Source organism: Callospermophilus lateralis, chromosome 1 (assembly GCF_048772815.1).
Source record: "Callospermophilus lateralis isolate mCalLat2 chromosome 1, mCalLat2.hap1, whole genome shotgun sequence".
NCBI classification, from domain to species: domain Eukaryota; kingdom Metazoa; phylum Chordata; class Mammalia; order Rodentia; family Sciuridae; genus Callospermophilus; species Callospermophilus lateralis.
Genome location: NC_135305.1, coordinates 41289428 through 41314063, shown reverse-complemented (window position 1 = coordinate 41314063; position 24636 = coordinate 41289428). Strand labels below are relative to the sequence as shown.

General features: G+C 36.6%; 1 protein-coding gene across 4 annotated transcripts in view; it reads right to left on the bottom strand.

Annotated features, from left to right (window-relative positions):
* Window positions 1–313: 313 nt before the first annotated feature.
* Window positions 314–24636, bottom strand: part of Mdfic (MyoD family inhibitor domain containing) — an 85411-nt gene continuing 61088 nt past the window's right edge. For all 4 annotated transcript variants that reach the window (XM_076834082.2, XM_076834090.2, XM_076834106.2 and 1 more), the window contains one exon: window positions 314–3928. In XM_076834082.2, the coding sequence (XP_076690197.1) occupies window positions 3681–3928 (248 nt within the window). In that variant the 3' untranslated portion in view covers window positions 314–3680. The remainder of the gene's footprint in view (window positions 3929–24636) is intronic.

Below are 24636 nucleotides of genomic sequence, written 5' to 3'. Positions count from 1 at the left end.
GAGCTAAACAGTTTCTGGCTGGCAGGCGGTGGTGAGGGGAGTTTGCAAAGTTCTATCTTGGACTGAAATTTCCCGAGGGTTATGTGACTTCCTTCAGGGGCCTACTAGTGAACCAAGCAGAGAAAACATGTAAATTTATTGCTTATAGGGACACACAGAGAAGACTGATGAAAGACCTTCCTTGAAAAACCCAAGACTTGATGGAAAACACAAATAGTAATTGTGCAATAAACCCTATGAAAAGATGAACCAGTGTTTAAAACACAATGGTATGTTCTACTGCATTGGTGTAAATGGAAGAGAAAAATGGGCATTACAGTATTTGTTGAAATTTTATTTTGCCTCTCAGATTAGATGCATTATGCAGTAACTATATAGCCTACAAATCACAAGTGAATGGATGGACCGTAGAGGTTTTAAATAATTTGAACAATAATCTTATCGATTAATGAACTATTCATTAGGGAGATGGGTAAACCTAAGTATTTAACTTGCATTCAAGAAGGCAAAATACAGAGTCACTGGACTTTAATCACAGTTATGTTATGCAGTGACATTTAATGTTTATAACATCATAATCTAGGGCAGTGATAGTGTTTATATGGATGAAGAATAGAAAGTTATTACATAAGGTTGCCTTGGTTACTCCTTGAACTGCTCAGAAAACACTAACTTCTCAGGTAAGGAAGATGGATAAAGCTGATATGCTATAAGAACACAAAAATAAAATGTATTACTGTGCTAAATAAAAATCCTTCTCCTAAACGGTTATACTATCTTGTCTTAGTTAAATACTAACTCTAAATTATTTTTTAAAATTGTGCCACTAAAAAATCTTAAACGAAAATACTTTTGATGGTATATTTTTATGTGAAATTCATAAATCTTATATGCAATTCCATAAATCTATTGAGTATATTTAGTTTGCTAATCAATATCAGCATCTATTAAAAAATCCTTAATTTTATAGGTTGAGATATAATTCCCAAAGTAAACAAATGATATTAATCTACTAAAAAAGTACAAATTTTGTTTTTGATGTGAATTTTGAAAAGACCACTATTTTGATATTATATATCTAACTATGACTTGCAATATAAAATGTTCTCTATCTTCCATGGCTCATTTATGGGCACGAATCATGTGATTTACATAAGGAGATGAGGCAATCTTCTGAAAGGAATGTAACAAGATAAAGAGAAGCTTCAGGCTTAAATTATAATTGAATTCATTCAAATATAAACCAATTAATACATTAATTAGATATGAAAGTATTCTATAGAACAATAAAGAAGTCATTTTTTTAAATTTTAAAATATTATATTCAGGATAGTACAGGTCCAGTTTAAAAATGCTTAAGATTAAGATTTCACACTTAAAAAGAAACCAATCTATAACTGTAAAATACAGGACTTAGTCATGATAGTCATACAATTAAACAAAACATTTTACATACGGAAATTCTAAAATATCTTGAAACTATTTTCACATTTTCCTGCTATTCTTTTTTATGTTTTTTTTTAACTTTTAATTGTACAAGATAATTTATGGAATGACTGCCTGGCATAGAGAAGTGAGGAAAAGTTCTACACACATAGTTAGGGAAATAAAACTCTGGTATCCATTCATGTTCTCTGTTACAGAGAAACATTATTTGAAATTTGTTAATATTCCATCACAAATAGTAGCAGGACATAGTTAAGTAGCAGATTGAAACCACTTGTTTGAAAAATTTTGCTGCATAAAAATCAAATATTCAAACAATTCCAGATCATTAAGAGGCTTTATATATTTACAAACAGATGCTATTCTTACATCCTAATATATAAGCCTAATTTGGATATACGTAAATATTCCAATTCTGATTATATTTGATGTAACAAATGTAAGACACTCTTTAGAAGAGGAAGAAGAAGATAGCTATTTAAGAATTATATTTAAACCCCCCAAATGTAAAGGGTTTGTGTTTGCATGTGTGTGCAAATGGCACTAAAAGGAAGAGTTTTTGCTAATGCATTTTTAAGCCCTTTAATAATAATATAATTAGAAATTAGGTTTCATCTCAAAGGAAAACCATAGGTGACATTTCTGAGCTTCAGGTTAAAAAACTCTCTTATAAAAGTCCTAGGTTTGCTGAAAGCTTCCTAAAAATATGCTCTTGTGGTTACTATCAATGTGATGCTCAGTCAGAAGTACTGACGGTAACTGTTAATCCCAAAGTGCACTTTCCAAAACTTCCACAAGGAATTATATTGAATTAAACTCAACTACAAATTTTGGGCAGACCAAGCTCGTAAGAAAGCACATAGTATGAAAATTCACTCTCCCTCTCATCTGAGCTGCTCAGACTCCTCCTGGTCAATAATTGCACAATGGGTTTTTGTTTCTTTACACACAGAGATCCTTATAACCTTCCATAAATCCTGAAATTTGGTCACAGTAGTGTGTGTTCAGGTTCCTCTCACATTGGAAAGAATGGTTTGGCATCTAAAATGAACTGTGAACTATAAAACTGGTTAAGAAATAAATGGAAAGAGAACCCACCCACCCCCCTCCAACCAAAAGACATAAGGCTCTCAAAAGAAAACCTTTGAATAAATCAATGTCACATGTTGAGATTTTAGTATTAAAAAAATCTTCTAACTTAAATGAAATTAGTTCAAAGGTTTCTTTTTTGTAAAATATTGCTATTTTAATAAGGTATTGTTTTATCAGAATTTTATCATAACATTTAAATTATGGGTAAGAAAATGCATACTTTTAGTTCATTTAAATTTTATAGTTTAAAAAAAAGCTATATCCCTACAACTAAGAAGAAAGTGCTAACGGCATTTTTTTTTTTCTTTTAACTGATTAAGGACACACACAGTTCAGACTGTCCACCTAAAACTCTGTCCTCAATCAAAATAACTCATTCAAGTAGCAGAAGAATCACTCATCGACAGAGGCCTCCTCAAATTCCACATCATCTTTAAAGCCTTGCTCAATCTTTGGGTAGTTCTTTCCTGTTTATTCCTATGGTCTTTTGAAGTTTCTCTCTCACAATCCCCTCTTCAGTACACCTTATGGTATGGCTCATTTCTTACAGGTCTTTTTCCTTTGCTATACTGCACACTGCTGTGGACAAGAGTGGAATAACATCCACCCTGTGAGAACCAGAGGACAGCAGCCACAGCCAGCGCTGGACATCTAAGGAACAAGTGGGGCCGGGAAGCTGAGCATGTAAGTCACCACTAGGTCCCAGGTATTGTGCAGGTGTCTCTCCCAAAGTTTACTATAAAGTAAAGATACTTACTTTTAACCTCTAAAAGATAAACATTAAAAATAAGTGGTCCAGTTTAAATAGGCACTGTAAAAGCATTATCCCTAGAAAGGTTGGGAAAAAACAGAAAAATTGACAAAAACAAGGAGACATTTAATGTGTGTGTGTGTTTCTCAAACTTTCCCTGTTATTGAAACATTAAGAATTTTCAAAAACTAGTTAAAGTAGTTAAAATTTCACATATTAAACCGTGTGGATTTGGTGAGAGAAAAGGCCTTTCAGAGAATACTTAAAATATGGAGTTAACAGTGTAAGTACTGAGCTGTTTTATGAGAATCTTACCATGTGTTTTCCTTCCCCCTTCCAAAGAAAAGTTTAAAAAAGTTCTCCAGTTTTAACATAAACAAAAGATAAATATTTATGAAGGAAAACAAATTCCACAGCATTCCATACAGATTTCCAAACAGTCCGAGGATTCACAACAGGCATCCATGATGCCACAATCCATGTCGCAAGGGCAGTTACAGTCCTCCCCCATTTCATCGCCACAGCAGCAGCAGCAGGCTTCCGAGGTGCAGATGCCACACGAAGCTTGTCCCAGGACAATGTTGCAGAGGGTCAGGAATTCACAGAACAAGCATGCCAGGATACAGTGGACACAGCAATCTTCATTTCCAGTCATGAGGAGACCACATAGTGGAGAAAAAGAAGGAACACAAAATAGACATGTCATGAATAGACTGAATAAGAATCCATCAAAGTTATTGTTCCAAATGACATGTGGCCCTTGACATTTCTTGTGATCTGGAAGTTCATACAGGGGCTAAAACCTAAATTCCAGATGAGAGGCCTTTAGATGTAGATTCCAATTAGTAAAAAAAAAAAAAAAAAAAAACAAACAAACAAAAAAAAAATAACAGCAATAACAAAACCTTGGAGTTGTTATTATCCTGGCACATAGTGCAGTGGCCCCTTGGTCCTACCTACCACTTCTCTGTACTTCTTCCCCACTGTCCCCAGAACACTGGACTGAAACAATGCCAAGATACTAAGTAGAAGTTTCCTTCAACTGGTCCACGTACATGCTTCAAAATTAGAAAAGAAGCTGGACATAGTGGCACATGCCCATAATTCCAGAAATTTGGGAGGCTGAGGCAGGAGGTTTGCAAGTTTGAGACCAGCCTCAGAAACTTAGTAAGGCCCTAAGCAACTTAGCGAGACCCTGTCCCAAAATTTAAAACAAAGGAGGGGGGATCTGGGAATGTGGCTCAGTAGGTGGTAAAGCACCCCTGAATTAAATCCCTAGTACCAAAAAAAAAAAAAGGAAAAAAATAAATATTGGTTGTGTTATTAAATAATAATTTAATCATTAAATCAGAATCCATTAGCCTGGATTAACATGTTTTACTTTCCAACAGACTCAAAACACAACTTCAGATTTTTTTTTTTTTTAATTACAAATGAATTTGAAAAAAAACATTGAGAGTCTCTAGTTGGGTCCAATCATTGTTACTGAAATAGTTCTGCCTATTTCTAACAAAGGGATGCATAAGTGTGAATAATGACATAGTAACTTTTGTTTCCCACCTCACTGGGTGGCAAAATACTTTACGAATCTAGTATTTCCTGATGCCTCTCTGAACAACAATGTTTACCAAATTTCATAAACTGATGAAAGTGAGAAATCAAACAAAACTTAATCTAATAAGTTTACCATAGTACATTCTAAAATTTCTTTCTTTAATGTTTTGGAGCAATTGGGAGGAGTAAGTGAAGGAAATTTCTATTTCTGGAGGCCTTTTAACACAGATAATAAAATCAGTTAAGAACAATGATTAAGATATTTGTCCAATATCAGAAACATTTGTGAATTTTTTTCCAGGATTATTTCCAGTGTATTTTGTGGATATTTTGATATTTGCTTTTATATTTTGGACAATGTGACTCTAAATATGGGGACCCCATGTCCTACAACAGCAACAAAATACAACCACCCTACCTTCGTCACAGTCTCACAAACCCTTTGTGTTTCTTAAACTGGCATTAAAATTGTGTGGCTTTGATGGAGTTTCAGAAAATTGTGTGAAAACCAAAGAATAAAGGAAAGAAACAAAGTCAACAACAAACCACCTTGTTGCTTTAATAGCTCTGCCATAATTAGGAAGCATGCTGCTCTCTCTGTAATGTCCCCAACTTCTGCATGGAGATGGTGGAATCCCTTCAGCATCACTGCTATATGTGTTTTAGGTAAGGAAAGCCATTATTAAAGCACCTGTGGCAGTTTCCACCTCCACAGGCCTGCTTCTAGCCATCCATCATAGGTACCCCACTCCTTGAACATCCTCAGTTTCTGTGCAGCCTCTGCCTCTGTTGGGAATTCAGAGGGTGGAAGGAAAAAAAAAAAGGAAAAGTAGTTCTACTCTATGTTAAATGGCAAAAAGGGGAGTGTCAAGAGACAACTCTGAAGGGAAACTCCAGAGGTGCTTGCGAAATTAAATGCTAAAAGAAAACACTGATCTTTCCTTTCATTCTTCTTGGTGCCCCGCCCACTCTCCTATATGATGGTCCATGCAGTTACAAAGATTGCAGAGTCTTGAGAGTTTCTGGGTCTCTCCATCTTTCCCCAGTGCTGGTTTCTGTCAGTATCCATTCATTTCAGAAGAACCCTGAAATCCACTAACATGATGCTAAAGTTCATTGATTTGCAAAGTTCTAGGTTTCTAGAAAATGTTGGTGGTTTCCCTCTGACTATATTCTTTCTATAAATATTTCATGTCAATATCTGTTTGCTCTTTCTCTGTTCAGTTGAGCTTTTCCAGGATTATATTTTTCATCATGGTTTGTAAAATATTTGAAATGTTATAAAGAACTGCTTTGTAATTATTAAGAAAATAGTGTTTAGCAGCATGCCAGTTCTATTCAATGTGTCTTCACACAAATACTCCTATGAACTGATTCCAACAATATTTCCTTGAGACATTAACTTTCTATTTCACTGTAGTATGCTTAAATTACAAGACTGAGAGAGGGAATCTATAAACATTCACCTGACATTGAAAAACCTTCAACTGCGTATTCCTAAAACACTAGTAATAGTTACTGAGCATGTAGAGTCCATATAGTAATCATAAAACACACCATACAGAGAACTATATGTAAAGGATCTATCCATTTAAAGGGGAAAGAATGTCCCACTCGACCTTAGAAATAAAGGGTTATAATATACATTTCTACACAATCTATCAAAATAGATAAAGGGTTATAATATACATTTCTATACAATGTATTAAAATAGAAATCAAACTGTATAAATTCCTTGAAGTAGCAAATTTTGTTCACTGTCATGTGGTTGGGATTGACCCATGCTGATTCATGTAGCTGTGGATCATTCATTTTCTAGGTGTACAGAACCTTATTGAATTAATATTCATCAATTGATTTGTCTGTTTTATTATTATAAATATTGTGACTGTTTTCCATGTTCTTGCTGTTTCAAACATTGCTTTTTAAAACAAATTATGCAAGTATCCTAGAATACATTTGCTAAATAACTAGCAGAATTATTGGTTCACAGTATTGCATGTTTAATCTTATTGGGTAATACCAAATTTGTTCCCAAAGTGATTGCTCCAGAATTTACTCCCACCAAGTCTCAGATTGCTTATTACTCCACAGTCCTTGAAACCATCACACTTTAATATATGCCAATTTGTTGAGTATGAAATGGCATCTCATGGTAGTTTCACATTGCATTTCTTTGTTTATTAATGCATTGACTATGCAACATCTTTCCATGTCTGTTTCTGGCCACTCAAGTTTCCTGTTCTTTGAAATGAGTGTTATTTTATTTTGAGACAAGATCTTGCTAAGTTACTGAGTGCCCTGCTAAGTTGTTGAGACTGGCTTTGAACTTGACTACCTCCTGCCTCAGTCTCCAGTGTCCCCTTGGAGTACAGGCATTGCCACCACACCAAGCAGTGTTATCTCTTTTTTATCAATGCAGAGACTGACCTACAGAAAAGATGGGAGATTTTATAAAGGTAACACAGGCAGTAAGTAGCAGAGCCAGGATCAGCAGCCAGGCATTTCATCCTGGGTTGGTGGTCATTTCAAACCTTGGGTAATATTCTTGGAGAAAGATCAGTTATGAATCCCAAACTTCCTACTGATTTTTTTCTTTATCATCTACATGTTTTTAGCCTTAATTCATGTTCCTTTTTCTTTCTAAAGATTGTTGTGAATTTTACCTTTAATAAAGAATTGGTAGTATATGTTAACCTTCAACAAGTCGAAGCAAAGTCATTGCTGAGCTGGAGAACTGATAAGCTGCCAGTCACATTCTTGAAATAGATAGAAGAGGTTAGGCAGCCTAGAGAGAGAGGATGTCTCAACTAAAAGAAACAAATATGGAACTCCAAAACATAGAAATCAAGACCTGTGATTATATGAAAAAAGAGCAATTGCAGGCATTACATAGGAACTCTAGCAGTGAAACATATGATAGGCGAGACCTTGAAAGATTAAGCTCTTTATGTAAATATTAAAATTTACAAAAATCAGATATCATCTGAAAACATAGATCTTTAGTGATTTGCTAGAAAAACACTTTGGGCTACTTGGAAAAGCCAAATCTATTAACAAGCATTTCAAGAAGCCACAAACCAAAATGCATTTTAAAGATTGTAGAGATAATAGACAAGATGTATTGTCACACATTCATTTTTCTCTATAAGTAGAGAATTAAGAAACAAAAAAATGAATTCCTAAATTCTATCCAATCAATTATACTATATATACAGTCTTGATTTTTATTATTTGTTAAGAAAGTTTTGTTATTGTTGTTGTTGTTGTTTTCTTTTTTCTTTTCAAAGTTGAGTTCCATAAATGTGCTTAGATTGTGACTCAGGGTAATGATCAGGCTAAAATAACTAAGAAAGAGCTGTTACAGTTTCTACCCTCACTACAGCCAAGAGGCATCAGGGATCATAAAAAGCATTAAAATGGTGGTTTTATTTGAAGCAAAGAGAAATTATAAAAATGATCATACTCAGGAATATTTGAGTAGAGAAACAAACTTTTAAAAGATGGGTCCACTGTATCCATTGTGGTTCACTGTAAGAAACAATTCTTTTTCCCTCTGTTCTAGAGGCTTTCAGTTTTTATGATTTTCTTCGGTCATGACTTGCTATTTTTGCCAAAAGTGTTTAACCTTTGAGAAGCCAACTGGGTTCTGGGAAGGATGCCTACCCTAAACTGGGCCAAGCAAGAATTGCACAATTCAGCCTACTAAGAGGAGAACTCAGCACAAGACTGACAGCTACTGTAAATTTAGGAAAAATAAAGGAACACACCAGCAACTAAGCAGCTAGAAAGAAAACGTAAAAGGAAATCTTTAGCACAACATTTGACTTATAAAGCAAACAAAACAAAACAAAACAAAAAAGGGAACTGTTATGAATATGGCAGACACAACCCCAAACAGAACCTTAGAGCCCCATGAAAAGGTGTCACTGTTAAGCCTACGCAGCTGGCATATCTGCAGAGCTGATCGCTCTCAATGCCACTCAGGTGACAACCGAAACTGACTTACACAGCATCTTAGATGACTGCTGAGAAAAGCTGTGACTGATCTAAGGAGCTCTGTTCTCTTTAAAATGAGACTGAAGGCACGTTCTTATAAGAGTAGTTTAAAATGAAATTGTCCAAAATTTATTTACCACTCAGTATGGAGCCAAAAATATAGCAGGAAATTTTGCAAAAGCGAAAAGAGTCCTGATTAAGAGCCATCAAGAAATTACTCCCATATATGATTTTGGTCAAATTATATTGTTATATTGTGTGCATATGTAACAACAAATCCCATCATTAGGTACAATGCACCAATAAAAAATGTGCAAAGAGAAGAAAAAAAGAAACTATTCATACAATAAACTCAGCTCTGATGTAAACAAGTCTTTTTAATTTCTTTAGTTTCTTTCTTTTAAGATGTGGTATGACAGGTGCTCTGAGTTTCTTGGAACAAAGATACCAAACAGTTGAAGTGGAATACAGGAAAGGACAGGGCAGTGAATTCTGAGAACAACCCACAACCCATTTTCAAGCGAATGCAGATTTGTGTGTTTCTTATCTTGACTAATCTCTAATAAACTTTCCTATGACGTAAAATGCTTGAAAATACTTTCTAAATCTAGTTGCCATTACCAAAGCCATATACTGAGAAATAGAGGCTCCTTATCATTCAACAGACCAAAAATATGCCAAGAAACCAATATGGATTAGAACTTGAGAAGAGCTACATGTGATGAGTGATCAAGAAAAGTGGTTTGAGATCAGGCCTGACTCTGTATCTTTACCATCAGGGGTACAGAGCAACCAGGGTTGTTCCTCACTCTTCAGCTGTTCAGAGGCACATCTGCCCAGGGGTGGTAAGACACCACCAATTGTGCAGGGGCACACCTGGGTGGGGGCATTCCTGTTCCCTGATACTGCTTTACTGTTACTGTTGTTTCTCAATACAGGATCAAAAGGCAGGCTGCAAGTGTCACAATCACAGCCAAGATGGCTGAGTGTCTAGTCTCTGTGAAAAACCAGCTGTGAGGGAGGAGACGCAGACATCTCTAGGGAGTCTTGCTCCTCAAGTGTGTGGGGGCGGGAAATACTTACTAATGCTTCACAGTAGCTTAGTCTCAAGTAGCTCCATGTCTCCAAGACAGGGGACACGCACCATTTTTGGCCCATGGCCCTGGACTGACCTCTTGCCTGAATAAACTAGCCTGAAGTGTGCCTCCTACACAACTGTCCCCAGAGGCCATGAGCCATTTTCCTAGTGGGGAGGAAACTAAGGTAGGTCAGGAGGTAAAAAGAAAGCTAGGGAAGAGCTATACTTTCCACTGCAGCACAAAGAAGAGCATACTTTGGCATGCTGAACAATAATCTTTACGACTATCTTTCCTCTCAACGAATTCAAAAGAACCTTGGAAAAAAAAACAGTCCCATCCTGCCGCACCCTGTGAAGGGATTTCTCAATAACTTTCCTACTACAAGTCCAAATCCTGAATCCATCCCCATCCTATGGGAGACGCGTTTGCACTTTAAATTACAGCAAATGAACAGCCCAGATTTTTTGTTTCTTTTTCCCATTTGTCCTGTTACCTGATCTGTGGTTGACACATTTAGTATTCCAAGGTCTCAGAGAGATTTGGTCCAGTATTTGGTTGTGATTTAACTGTAGCATGGGTTCAAGAAGTCTTGTCTAAAGAAGTGCATTTTACAAAGTCTAGGATGATAACACATATATCAGAAGAGGTTTCATTTCCCTGAAATCTTAAGGCAGAAACCCAAAGAGGAGAAACAGTTTTGTTGGTTTGTTTGTAGCAGGGATTGAACCCAGTGGCACGCAACCACTGGGGCACATTCTTAGCCTTTTTAAATTGAGAGACAGGGGCTAACTATGTTGTTTAGGGCCTCGCTAATTTGCTGAAGTTGGCTTGAACTTGCAATCCTCCTGTCTCAGCCTCCTGCGCCACCATGCCTACCAACAATGTAGTTATTAAAGGTGCTCATTTAAAATGTTTTCTGGATAAAGTACATGGGCAAAGAGGAGCAAAAGAAAAGATAAATAATATTGATGATGTAAATAATGCTTGCATTTGTTTACTGAATTTTGCAACCTCGTAATATCACAAATTTGACAGCCAAGGAGAACATTATTGCTCTCATAGGGTTATAATAAAAAATAAAAACAGATAATGCAAAACAAGTGCTGAATAAAGGATTTATCAGGTAAGTTCTTACTAAAGATTATTACTGTGATGGCAATGATGAGCATGGCAAAGTACTATTCTGGGAAGAATGTACCTCTCCTCCTACCTGGGTCCGTTCACCTGATGACCACAGCAACACAGGGTCATTCTACTGTAACTGCTGGTTTATAAAAGACTCCATTTATAGCTTGAACACAAGACAAGAAAAAGAAGCAAGAAGCAACTGTAAAAGACAGAATTAGCAGAAGAGTGAAGCAGAAATCTGCCAGGAAAAATTTAGTAATCTTGTGTTTGGCCTCAGCAGAAGACTTAAAAATACCAATCTATTTTTCCATATTTCAATTATTATCCATTTATTTTCTTCAGAAGCTAGAAAGCAAAAACAGAATAAGACCATACTATACTTGAACCTATTCAGTGCTATTTTAAGTTGGCCCGTTGAAATATCTCTAGTGCAAGTATAATTAGGAACAAGGTTGAATATAAATTTTGGATAATAAAATTTACTTTAGATCTTAAAAGCTTTTTCCTAGAAAGAGTCAGTGTCCAACATTCTCCTCAAGTTGGTAACAATATCCTTCATGACTAGGGCAAAATATTTGAAAGTAAGATCCTTCACTTTTAATGAAAATGTGTATTTGAAAAAAAAAAAATGAGTAAAAAAAAAATCTTCACCAAGTGCTTGATATTTTTCCTAATTTTATTTTCCCAGCTGTTTATTTCACCTTTTATTTGTCCTTGGTTTAAACATTGTGCAAATTATATTATGAAAATAAATTCTTCATTTTTAAAACCCTAACACATCCACTGAGTGATTCTGTAAGACTTTACAATGAAGAGGAGAAGAGGGGCAGGCCACACCCTGGCCTCCTATGATGCTTCTAGTCACTGATATCAGCTTATTACAGAGACCTAGGAGGTTGGCAGGGTCATCTGTGACCCAAAGTCTTCATGGCAGAGGGAGTAAACAAACACACCAAGAGGGGGCTGACAGCCCTTTGGGTGACAGTTTCATAGGAATGGGATCCTGTGCAGCAATTCTCCAGGCACTTGACCAATCTGGCTCAGCAAGAGTCCAAAGGCACCTTTGAAATCCAAAGAGCTGAAAGGTCCCCAGCATGACTGTTCCTGCAGTCCCCAAAGGAGGCAGGGGCAGCATCATGGCAGGAGGTCCACCACAGGAGGAGCCTCACCTAAAGACAGATCAGGATGTACTCCCTAGCCCTGACAGAAGAGACAGGCCCCAACCAAAGAAGCACAGCAGTCTCCCCCACTCACCCGGCAAGATGAAGAGGAACAAGCAGAGTAAAATGTTACAGCGAAATGAGACACCAAAGCACCTTTCAAAGCAGAGCGCAGGAGGCAAATCCTATTATTTATGGAATTAATTTGTGAATCAAAGATGGCATTGTTACACTTTCCACTCCTCTCCCCCGCCCCATCCATGCTACATTTGATTTTTTAAGGCACTATCACAAGCCTTAAATGAATGGGATGGCATGACATTGAAATTTTAAGGTATAAATATTTCCACCTTAATTTAGTGTACAATCAAAACAAAACAAAAAAAATGTGTAAGCATGCTTGCAAGTAATCTAAAAATGACCAAAGCAGATAAACCTGGTTTTCTCATACAGTAAAATTTTGCAAGCCTGCGTATTACTTTAAATTGTAGAAATGATAAAAATTAAAACCCTCTTACTGAGCTGCTTCCCATCTTCTGCCCTCTTCCAGGCTACACCCAGATGAGCGTCTCCTGAGTCACATGTAATAACATGTAATGACCTACCAGGACCATGTAGGCAGGCAAATGCCAAAGTACAAAAGAAATACTACAAGTGCCCACAGTTCTTATCTCTGTCTGTGTTGGGTTTAAATGCAGTTATTTGGCATCAGGAAAAATAGCACATTTAGGGGCACAAAAACAAAGGTGTTTCAATTAATGATCATCTTTCCATCTCATCAGTGGCACTGACAGCCAGTTGTTACCCTAGTTATGAGGACTGTAATACTGGGAAATTAAAACCCATTTTCTAGTCTTGGCTCTGTCACATTAATTGGCTGAGTAATCTTGAACAAGTCATTTCATTGAGTATTGGTTTGCGTACAATGGAGGGGAAAATGGTCTCTATGTTCTTTTCAAGTACCAAAATTCCAGAAAGATATAATCTACTATTATTTATAGCCAGTAGATTTTTAAGTCTAGCTCACAGTCTTGGCCTTGAGGAAAGTCATTATTGAGCTCAATGCACTATTCAAAGCACACGGAAAGTTAATTAATACTGAATGCAACTTGGCTGTAAACTGGCTAAGCCCCAGGAGCAGATGGTCATACTGTGCAGGAACTATCAGGCCACAGCCCCAGAGAGCCTTGCTGCAGATACTGAATGTGGGCCCAGAAAGCAGGCTCTGTGTAAGTAATGGGCAATGGTCATAGTATGAATGGTGCACTCGGGTCCCTAGGAGAGGTTAGAATCACACATATTAGTCACAGAAGACTTTTTGAAAATGGTGAGGTAATAGGAAATGAGGAAACAAAGTGAATGAAGAAGTACAATGTTCATTCTTGAGCAGCAAAGAAATCAAGAGACAAGGCCTTGGTGGTTAAATGTTTATTCAAGAAAACTTTAGTAAGCATTTGCCTACATGACAGACTTGGCCTTAGCTGCACAGATGAAAATCAAAGAACACAATATGCTACTAAATAAAATCATAGTTACAATGTAGTGTGGTAACTGCTGGGACTCTGATAAACCCAAGGTGCTAGTAGAATAGGAATGACCAGAGCTGAGCTGATACCTCCCAGGCATCATCTCTTCTTCATAGAGAACCTCATAAGATGCATTTTGATCATTTTCTAGACTAGGAAACTGAGGTTCAAAAAGTTTGTGTAACTGGCTCAAGGTTCAAGATACTAAAAGGAAGTTCCAGGATTTAAATACAGGTCTATAGGATTCCAAAGGCTGTTTCTCACCACCAAGATAAATTATCTCCGTGTTTTATTTCATTCATTGCCAACCGTTTACATAGTGCTTGCTATTTTTACAGGCACGATACAAGTGGCTATAAGTATTTGGTCATTCAACTCTCATAACAGTTTTATGAGATAGATGCTATTATTAACCTCATTTTACAGATAAGGAAACGGAGGCACAAATGAATGGAATAGTCCATGTTCAATTCAGACTTATAAAATGGAGCTCCAAGGGGTGGAAGTAGAAAGTACAGAGCAGAGGGAGGAAGTCAGGGTAATCCCTGAGCTGTCTTGAAGAATTTTCAGCACATGTTAGGTGAGACAAATTAAGGAGAGAAAGAGAGAGAGAGAGAGAGAGAGAGAGAGAGAGAGGGGGGGGGGGGAGAGGGAGAGAGAGGCTGTTCTAGCTACTAGAAAGGCACAGAAAGAAGAATATGACCGTTTGAGAGATGCATGTGGCTCAATATTGTTGGAACTGTAGAAAACAAAACACCTCCAATTTTTCCATATTAGAAATGAGAAGACAATCTTATAGGGTCAGTGGGGTCAGGCAGGTGATTTTAAGGAACTGTAAGGATAGAGTTAACCTGAGTTGACAAGACACAGTTGAAGCACGGAAGGGATGAGAAGAGTCAAGTGTAACTCCTGGCTTCTGGAACCATTAGCTAGGAAAAAAAATCTAGGCAGAAAAAAAAAAAAGTTTGGTTTAAAATTGTGTCAAGATCATTGTATTGTCTTGAGCAATTAATAAAAAAAAAAAGTAAAAAAAAATTGTACCATATATATTGATGTTGACTGTGAGGTATGCTAAGTCTGAAGATACTCAAATGGAGATGTTTAAGAAGTGGCTGGGGACTGTCCTGAAGTGTGAGAGGTAGGCCGGTCAGTCTGAGATGGGAAGTGAGAGCAGGTTGGTGCATTCACAGTGAATAATGTCATTATTCAGTTATCCAGGGACCAGGTGAAGGATAAAGGAGATGAAAGGGAACAACAGCATATGAAGAAAAGACAGCAGAAGAGCTGGCAAAGGAGGAAAAACTGGAAAAGGGGATTCCACGGAAGTCAAATAAATAAACTGTTTGCCTAGAGAAATTTCAGTGATGTAGCAGAAATAGAAGGGAAGAGCTGGGAGACAAAAAGTACTCAGAAGGCAAGGAGGCAGAGACCACCCATGCAGACGTCCTTTCAAGAACTCTGTCTGTCAAGGGAAGGGAGAAACCTGAGGAAAACTTCAAAGAGGTGCAGAATCCAGACAGGGACACACACACACTTCTGCAAGCTCAACATGCACAGGTTTTTAGATAGTAAAATGTGCATGTGTTTACCATTCCCTGGAAGACAGTCTGAACATGATGGAAAGGGCTCTCAATGGAGTAAGGGGATGGGGGCTCTCCATATTTGAAATGGAGGTAAAATCAGGCCAGGGTCTAGGTTGACTTCTAGGTGGTGGGGCCCAGGGTCAAAGACCCTGAGGAAAAGCTAAGGGTCTTTTCTGCCCTTGGAGAACAAGGTAGGCTGTAGAGAGTTTTTTCAATAGGAAAACAAAATGAGATAATGATTGTGAAAAATGGGAGCAAGCAGGCATGTCTGATCATCTTTTGAGTTCACTGCTGGACTCTGGAACCTAGAAGAGTTTCCACCTCAGAGCAACAACATGTTGGGTGACACAGGGGCACAGTGAAGCTCTGCTGAGGAATTCAGAGACTCCCTTTGAGACCCAAGAACACACAGGTATGCTGACAGCAATTTTTATGTTTGTCAAGTAGTGTCTATCACTTTCTGATAGAGACATAGATTGAAGAACAATTTAAATTTCTGGTTCTGAAAGCAGGTGTACTAGAATGCAAGGGTCACAAGCAAGTCAGGAATTTCACCAAGAGATCCAAATCTGGAAAAGAAAAAAGTATCTATGGGAGGCCAGTTTTAGATAGACAGAGTTAGATATAGATATAGATATCTTTGTTTTCATGCTCAATTGGAGCTCAAGAGCCACTAGGCTCATACTTGTATTTTTTAAAAGCAACATAAAAAAAAGTTAAAGGCACATGATTAAAAAGATAAAACCTAAAAAAAAAAAAAAAAAAAAATCCAGTTATACCACTCCTAGGTGAGTGTAGCACAGTATACATACCTGACCATGTTTACAGCAGCACAATTCACAATAGCCTAGTTGTAGAATCAGCCTAGATGCCCATCAAAAAAATGAATGGATAAAGAAAACGTGGTATATATACACAATGGAATTTTATTCAGTTGTAAAGAAGAATAATTTATGTAATTTGCAGGAAAATGCGTAGAACTGTGAAGGATCATGTTATGTGAAATAAACCAGACACAGAAAGTCACTTCCTTCTTATTTATGGAAGCTAGAGGGAAAGGGGAAGGGTAAAAGAGGGTGTCATGAAAGTAGAAGGGAAGCCATTATGATAGAAGAAGAGTTGTAGGGAGAGGGAGAAGGGGAGGGTAAAGGCAGGTATTGGGAGTAATATTGGCCAAATTATACTACATGTGTATGTTACCATGCCACAATGAAATCCACTATTCTGTATAATTAATATGTACAAATAAATACATATGAAAAAAATAAGATCAGGTTTCTCCATAGACTAGCACACAGGCCAGGATATATGCCAAAACCTTAATAAATATCTGTTGACTTGATGAGATTCATTTGTATGGCCTGAGGTAAAGAGATGGCTTCCACCTTTACTTTGACGTTTCCTGTCACTCCATAAAACACATTTTCTAGGAGATATCTACCATAGTTATTGAAATGTTCTTTCTAAAATAACTACTCTTCTGTCATTCCAAAATGCAATTTCTGCATCCTTCACTGAGCATAATTATTAGGAAAAAAATAAACTTCAACTTCTAGTGTCAACTTTAAATTATGTTATGCTATGGGGATATTATTCCCCAAGAGGTCCAGTTCCTCCCATTTGATTTCCCAAGAGAAGTCACAGTAGAACTTTAGGCAGATTTAATATGTCTTTGGAAAACTAGCATATTAATCCATTTTGCTCTTTTCTTTCAATTATCTTCACATTCCCCCTAAACTCTGGATTTCTCAATCTTCTAAAGCACAACTACTATTTACGTGTATGAATATTTTTCTTCCTTCAAAATGGGGAGGAGGATTAATTTCCCTGAGCAAACTGTTTTATAATTATTCTATTTTATTCTTTTAATTGCCTCCTACATCCACTTGAGAGGATGCCTACCACCTTCCATTTTCCCTTCGGTCAAGTTTACAACAAGAAGGGAAGCCAGTACAAATTACCAGAGCCCTGTAGTTGGAAGGGAGCCCCAGGCCACACTATGTTGCATATCAATTCAAATCCCATCAGAAGATCTGCCCAAGAGCCCTGGGAAAAAAAATGTATCAGCAGGTTGTTGATTTGAAGAGTTTGCTCTGTTTTCTCGCGCTTATTTATGGAGAGTTATATAAAGATAACCCAAATTGTGTCATACAAAAACCACCAAGTCATTTTTTCCATTCTTCTGTATATCCTAGCATGGTAAACGTACAGCATTAAAATATAAATACAAAATTGAAAATTACTTAGGAATCTTCTAGTTAGTGTAGTCTTTTAAAAGTGCAAATTCAGATATTTCCTTATTATCATTTCAATGTAGAGTGAACAAAAAAGGGCTATCCAACAAATAATCTGTGTTCTCTGCATTGTTAAAACTACACAGAAATGTAAATTTTTTCAAATAAGTATGTTATAAAAGGAATTATTTTCACTATAAAAGATGTTTAGGATGCAAAGGGACAAAAGCAGGTACTTTTGGACTTTTTGGTGTGCTGTTGACACAAATGTTCTTAAATTTGTAAAATAAAATACACAGGATACTTAAGGTAACCAATTATGTCAAAAATAGTTTTAAGAGTTCAGATTCAGGGCTGAGGTTGTGGCTCAGTGGTTGAGTGCTTGCCTTGCATGTGTGAGGCACTGGGTTTGATCCTCAGCACCACAAAAAATAAAATAAAATAAAGATATTGTGTCCATCTACAACCAAAATAAAATATTAAAAAAAAAGAGTTCAGATTCAATAAATACATGATTCTTTTTAAATACTCTAATAGCAAGAGCTAATAGTAATCTGATAACTAATACAAACTTAATGATTAACACAAACAATATTTCATAGTTTTTCTATAACTGTAATATGATATGCAAATATTAGAGACAAAGTCACAGGTACTACTAATGTTACAATGGTTTACTCCCTGCAGGTATAATAGATGGAAGTACTAAATTTCATTTAAGGTTTAATTGTTGGTGAAATTAAGTAGGTTCCCCCCGACACACACCCATAGATGTCTACTACCACCACCACCACCCTTGAGCTAGAAGGTCATAGTGAACCTTTCAAATCGCTTCCTACCATGCTTGACTTAAATCTTATATATAGAATACAAACATACACACACACACACACACACACACACACACACCTCAATTCACCTTGCTACTGTGAGTTCCCCTTTATCCTATTTCACACTGTACCAGTTGAGGATTATATAGCTTAATTATAAGAGGTTCTCAAAACTATAATGGTTTAACACTATAAGTATTTTAAAAAGTGAAAACATTTAAAAGAGAGCCTCGTATTTCTAGTATTTCAAGATTTCTGTTACTTCGATTAGCTTTGGGAGTCACGTAGGATCATTTGGGAATGTAATTAAAAAAAAAAAACCCTAGAAATAGCTAAGTAACCATGTATTTTTGAAAGGAAAGAAATCAATTCAAAAGGCCTAAGAATCTAATTCAATAGAGAAAAAATATTATTGTTGAAAAGCCTTGAATCTTAGATAGGGATTTTGAGAACTATTCTTTCAGGCTTTGTACCCATACTCAGAAATATACAAGCTAAGAATGAAACTATCTGAAACAAGTATTCGTACATTATAATGGAAAATGTCATGAATCACTGCCTTTTGGATTCCTACAAATTGTAATAAATAACTAAATAAAATCATGAAAAAATTCAATTGAAACAGGTAAAGAGAAAGAGGAGAGCAAAAGTAAGAAAAAGAAAACAAAAAGAAAGGAAGGTGAGATGACAAAGAGAAATGGGTAAATACAGACAGAGATACAGAAGGTACATTCTGAACTAACAACCCAAACTGTGGCATGGCAGACCAGGCTTCCATAGATAGATGCTCCTCTTACCATAAACCAAAACATTCTGCACACAATGACATGTTTACTTCTCTTCCTTCAAAATCATCTTTTTAAAAAATTCCATGTTCAAACTTAATTATTGTCCAATATTAAATTCTTAATATTTTAACATTTTATTGTCTATTTAGCCAAGAAAGTACCAGGTCTTTTATATATAGAGAGAGAGGTATGGGGGGTGGGGGTGGAGCTGCACAGAAAAAAGGAATTTAAAGAATGTAATATTAAAACTCTGATGGGAAAAATAGGAAACTTATGAAGATGCAAAAGACAATAATAATTTTAAAATACAGAATATAATAAATATAATATCATAAAGAGAATTTTCAGTTTAAAAAAAGGAACATTAAAAAGTTCACAATTACAATCTTTTTTTTTTCCTATAGAGTACCAATAGGCAGACCACATGGTCTTCAGACATGAATGAAGGTATGAGTTACACATCAGTCTATTTCTTTACTTCAACAGATGATTTAAATATACTTAACCCTTCTACCCTCAAAAATGCAACTCGTTTTTAAAAGGTAAAATGCATTAGCTATAGTGACAAAATTTTAGCTAAAAAAAAAAAATTAAAAATAAAATATATATATATATATATATATATATATATATACACACACAAAATTGTTTTGATCCTGAGCATTTGAGAGAGTTTTAATATAGATGGTTACCTCAAATATGTAAAGGCAAAATTTGTATTCAATGAGCAATATGCTGGCACTGTTTTTCTCTAGGTATATTCTTTATAAGCTATAAGACACTTATGAGTCATCAGCCAGTTTTTGTTGGAAAATTCAAAACATCCTACACATCTGTATCTTTTCCTTTGAATTGTGTCTAGTGCCATTGTTGTAATCAAGAAATACCTTTCTGAAATACTTCTACAATGAATGGAAACTTTTAGCATGTTCAACATCATTCCCAATGGTATAATATTTGCTTGGGGAGAAGGTCTCTAAAATTTAAATCTACTATGCCAAAGCCTGCCAGTCATTTGAAAGATTTTCTTTTCAATTAAATAAATAGGAAGTGCCTCATCTGTGCTGAACTAAAGTAGGAGATAATGTTCTCAAAACATGACCCTTTTCTTGTAGTAACATAAACTGAGAGGGATAACGCCCCCACTGCTTTCTCTCTCTCACACACACAGGCACACGCACGGTGCTTTGTAACAAACACCCTCCCCTCTTACCTACTCAATGTCATCACTCTGCATACTCAACATCTCCCCTTTACTAGTTCATTACCAACAACACTCAATCAGTAAATCCAATTTCTAAATTTAAATCCCATTCCTCTTTACTTCCTAGCCCCTCTATTATTCCCCTTCAAGAACACATTGAATGGAGTAACCTAGACTTACCATCTTCAATTGAATCAGATTCTGTCCCCATCATAGAGCAAAAATATGAAAGTCACCAGTGACCTCCACATGTTGACTTCAGTAACCACTTCTCGTTCATCTCCTTGAACTTCTCACTTGTACTTGACCCATGATCTCTCTCTCCACTTTAAAACTTTCTATGTTTGGTTTCCAAGCTCCTTTTTGATCACTACCTGTTTTCATGACTCCTCTCCTTTTGCTGACTTCCACATAATTAAGTGTCACAAGGCTCAGTTCTTGGAATCCTTCTATATTTTATTGAGTTCCTTGGCAATAGTTCTTAATTGTGTACTCATAATAGAATTATATGGGGAATTGTCTAAAGGTGTGATTCCTTGGAGAGTCTCCATTCCAAGACAATCAAAATCATAATCTCTGAAGACCAAGAGCACAATTTTACTTTACTCTCTACTCCCTTTTGCCTAAAACAATTATCCCCAGCACCCAGAAGCCAGGGGTGAAAACCCTAGCCCCAAGTGATCCCAGCCCCTATACATTATGTACCCTGATTATTTACAAGGCAGGTCAGACTGCGAACTGTGAACTCCAGCCTCCCTAGCCCCCTATCCCACATCACCATCTGTATAGATAAAGGCAGCTCAAATCCAACCTGTTCAAAACCAAACCTGATCTTCCCCCTAGAACCAAAACCTGTTCTACCCGTAGTCTAACATCTTAGTTAATGGCAACTCAATTCTTTCTCAGGCATAAATAAATAAACAAACAAATAAATAAATAAATAAATAGAATCATTCTTTATTCTTCTGTTTCTCTTAGAATAAAATCCACTTCTTTGGCAAATCCTGTTCCACCTTCAATAATTGAGGCAGAATCTCCTCACCTTCACCACTGCCACCCTGACCCAGTCCTGTCACCTCCCTCCTGATTTATTACTTTACTCGTAGAGTAGGTTGCCCTTCCTTGGTCTTCTCTCTGGACAAATGACAAGAGGATGTTTAAAACTGATAAGCCAGAGTATGCCAGCCATCTACTCAAAACCTGCACTAGCCTTGTTATCTCAAAATCAAAAACCTTGTAGAGGTTCATTAAGCACCATGTTAACTGATCACTTCTTTAAACATTTGATTCCTTGGATCTGAAAGCACCCAAACTTTTTAGTTACTTCTAAAAATAAAACAGGTGCTAACAACATTTTCTTTCCTTTCTTAAAAACTTGGGAAACTGTGTAATCCCCAGTGCAACCAGGCTCAGAGATGAAGCTTTTAGGTAATGACTGGGGCTCTGACCTTATCAATGCATTAATTCATTTATAGGATGAATACAATGATAGCTGAATGAACTGTGGGTGATAACTGTAGGTAAATGGGACATGGCTTGAGGAAATAGGGGTATGCCCTTAGGGACTACATCTTATTTCTGGCTCCTTGCACACTATCCCTCTCTCTTCTTCCTGCCCATCATGAATTCAGCAGTTCTCGTCAGCCATGCCCTTCCATGAAGTTCTGCCTCACCTCAGGCCCAGAGAACAAAGTTGGTCAATCGGACTGAGACCTCTGAAATTGTGAGTCAAAATAAATCTTTCTTCCTCTAAGTTGCTCTTATCATACATTTTGATCACAGCAAGAAAAAGCTGGCTAAAATAGGTTCCTTACTCATTGTTTTTATACTTTCATAATCCTATGTGTTTACCTATTAATGTTCTATTTCTGATACTACATTATATACAAAAACTCTGAGTGAATTCAACTGAGGACTTTATGAATGTAAAAAGTATAAGAAGCTATCAGCCTCTATCGATTTCTGGGCCAAAACACAAAACTGAGAAATGAGGAACTTGAGAATCATAAGGCCCTGTCAATGCCTTCCATTCAAAGGCAATTAATGCTCCTGGAATGAGGTGGGAGTAGGGACTTGAGAGCAGCTCTTTAATCCCCAAAGGTTACATTTCCTCATACCAAGTCATTCCATAGAAATTACTCAGAAGTCTTCTAAGATTAATCAACCATAACAATCCATACAGAGCATAGCAGAGCCACTGAGGTCAACAACTCAGCAAATGCTTCTCTCATGGCTCAGTTCTGCACATTCACCATAGTTCAGTGTACAGAACTTGAGGTCTAAACTCTAAAGGACCTGTAAACTGGCTTATCAAAAAGGTCTCATTATTTCTCTCAACCTTTTTCTCTCTCCTGGATCTTTTCCATCCAAATGTAAACAAGCTCAAATCTTTCCCTTCTTGAAACAAAATACTATAAACAAACAAGAACAACAGAAATGTTAAAAAAAAAAAAAAAAAATCAACCTAACACAAGCTCCCTCACTTCTTCCCTGGAATTTGGCATTTCTAGAAGTGTTGTCATCAACATGTTTCCTGACATTCAATAACCCACGTCATTCTGGCTTCTCCAAGAAAATGATTCTTAATAAGTACACTAAGTGATGGCCACGATGTTAAATACAACAGAATTATTTCAGAGCTAATCTTACTGAACCTGACAACAATATCTTGTGCACTTTAGCACTGTCCCCTTCCTTTCCTTAAAACCTTTTTCCCAAGCCTCCCTAACACCATGCTCAGGTTTGCTTCTCTTTTTACCTTTCTTACTGTTTCCTCTCAGCCAAATAATCTTCCTCCTCTCTTTGCATCCTGAACTTTTCCCAGGGCTACCCTGTCGGTGTGGTCTTACTTAGATTTACTTTCTATCTGACCTCACCTCCTGAGAAAAGCCTGAACTTTATATAGGATTGCCTTCCAAGCCTGCATGTGGGGCCCATTCTCCTATCCCACCAAACTGGCTGCCCTCCAGTGACCCCTGAGTCACTCAGATCTCAGCCACTTGACCTTTTCTCTTAAATATGTACTTGAGAAATCTTAAGATGTATCATTTAAAATACTTCCTCTTTGAGAACAAATATCAATAAGTATGCTTGGTTCTGAAACTTCTCCCAAGATCTAATAGTATATTTCCAAATGTATTTTGGAGCACTCTTCTTAGACTGTGTTGATCATTTCAAATTGAATGATTCTAAAGCAACTCATGATCAGCTACCAATTTCCTTCAGCTGTTCCTCCTGATTTCTTAATTTCCAGTCACTTGCCCGCCTAATTTAACTGGAATATTAATGACAGTCTTACTCAATATGCATATCTGACTGCTCTTCCAGTTTTGTCTAGAATTCATGCTGGGCCAGACCCCTCATTCAATTTTCAATTTTCAGGTTCACTACTGCCAGTAGGTAGCAACAACACTTTGGGGACTGAAAGTCAACTTGCTGCTGTACCTACATAGTGCTGTTTCGTATATTAAAAAAAAAGCTACAGTTTCCATCACCACTGCATTAAAAAATAGGGTCACAGATTTACTCAATTCTTTCCATTTAGCTTATTAAAACAGTCTCTTCACTGAAGCACCCCACACCCTAAAGCTTCCTGGCCAATCTATCTGTATCGCCATTGTTTAATTTCCTCCCCACCCATCCCGTGAGTGAATGTTAAGTTAATTCAAACCGTTAGAGCAATAGTCTATGACAGCTTGCCTAAAAAACCAAAAATCAAAAGTGCAGCAGGTGGAGTTCATACACAGCTGAACAGCTTCCATCTCTTAAGATGGTCTGCAAAGCCCTTGGCTGTTATAAGAAAAGACCTCTGAGAGTTGAGGCATACTTTGAGTATCTTTATGTTTCAACATTAAATTATATACATTTGAGAATCTTGTCAATCTTTTCTTTGCTCTTCATCAAATGGATGAGTATGAAAGTCCAAATTACATCATTAAACTATTTTCCTAATCACTAAAGGAAGTGTATTTAAATGTTTACTTTCGGCTCTATAGAAACACTTGCGATTTGTAAATACTCCTGATAATTCCTTTAATTTTTTAGGAAAGCTCATTAAATATTTCAAGCAAACAAAAAGTGAAGACTTACATGTGCAGAATGATTTATACTTTTACATTGTCTACTTTGCTTATGTGTACTTCTATACACACACACACACACACAAAAAAAAAAAAAAAAAACTTGTTGAATTTCTGCCATTCCATCTAGTATGTTGGCTGAACAGTGAAATTTGTTAAAATCTTATTTTCCACAGGACTGGC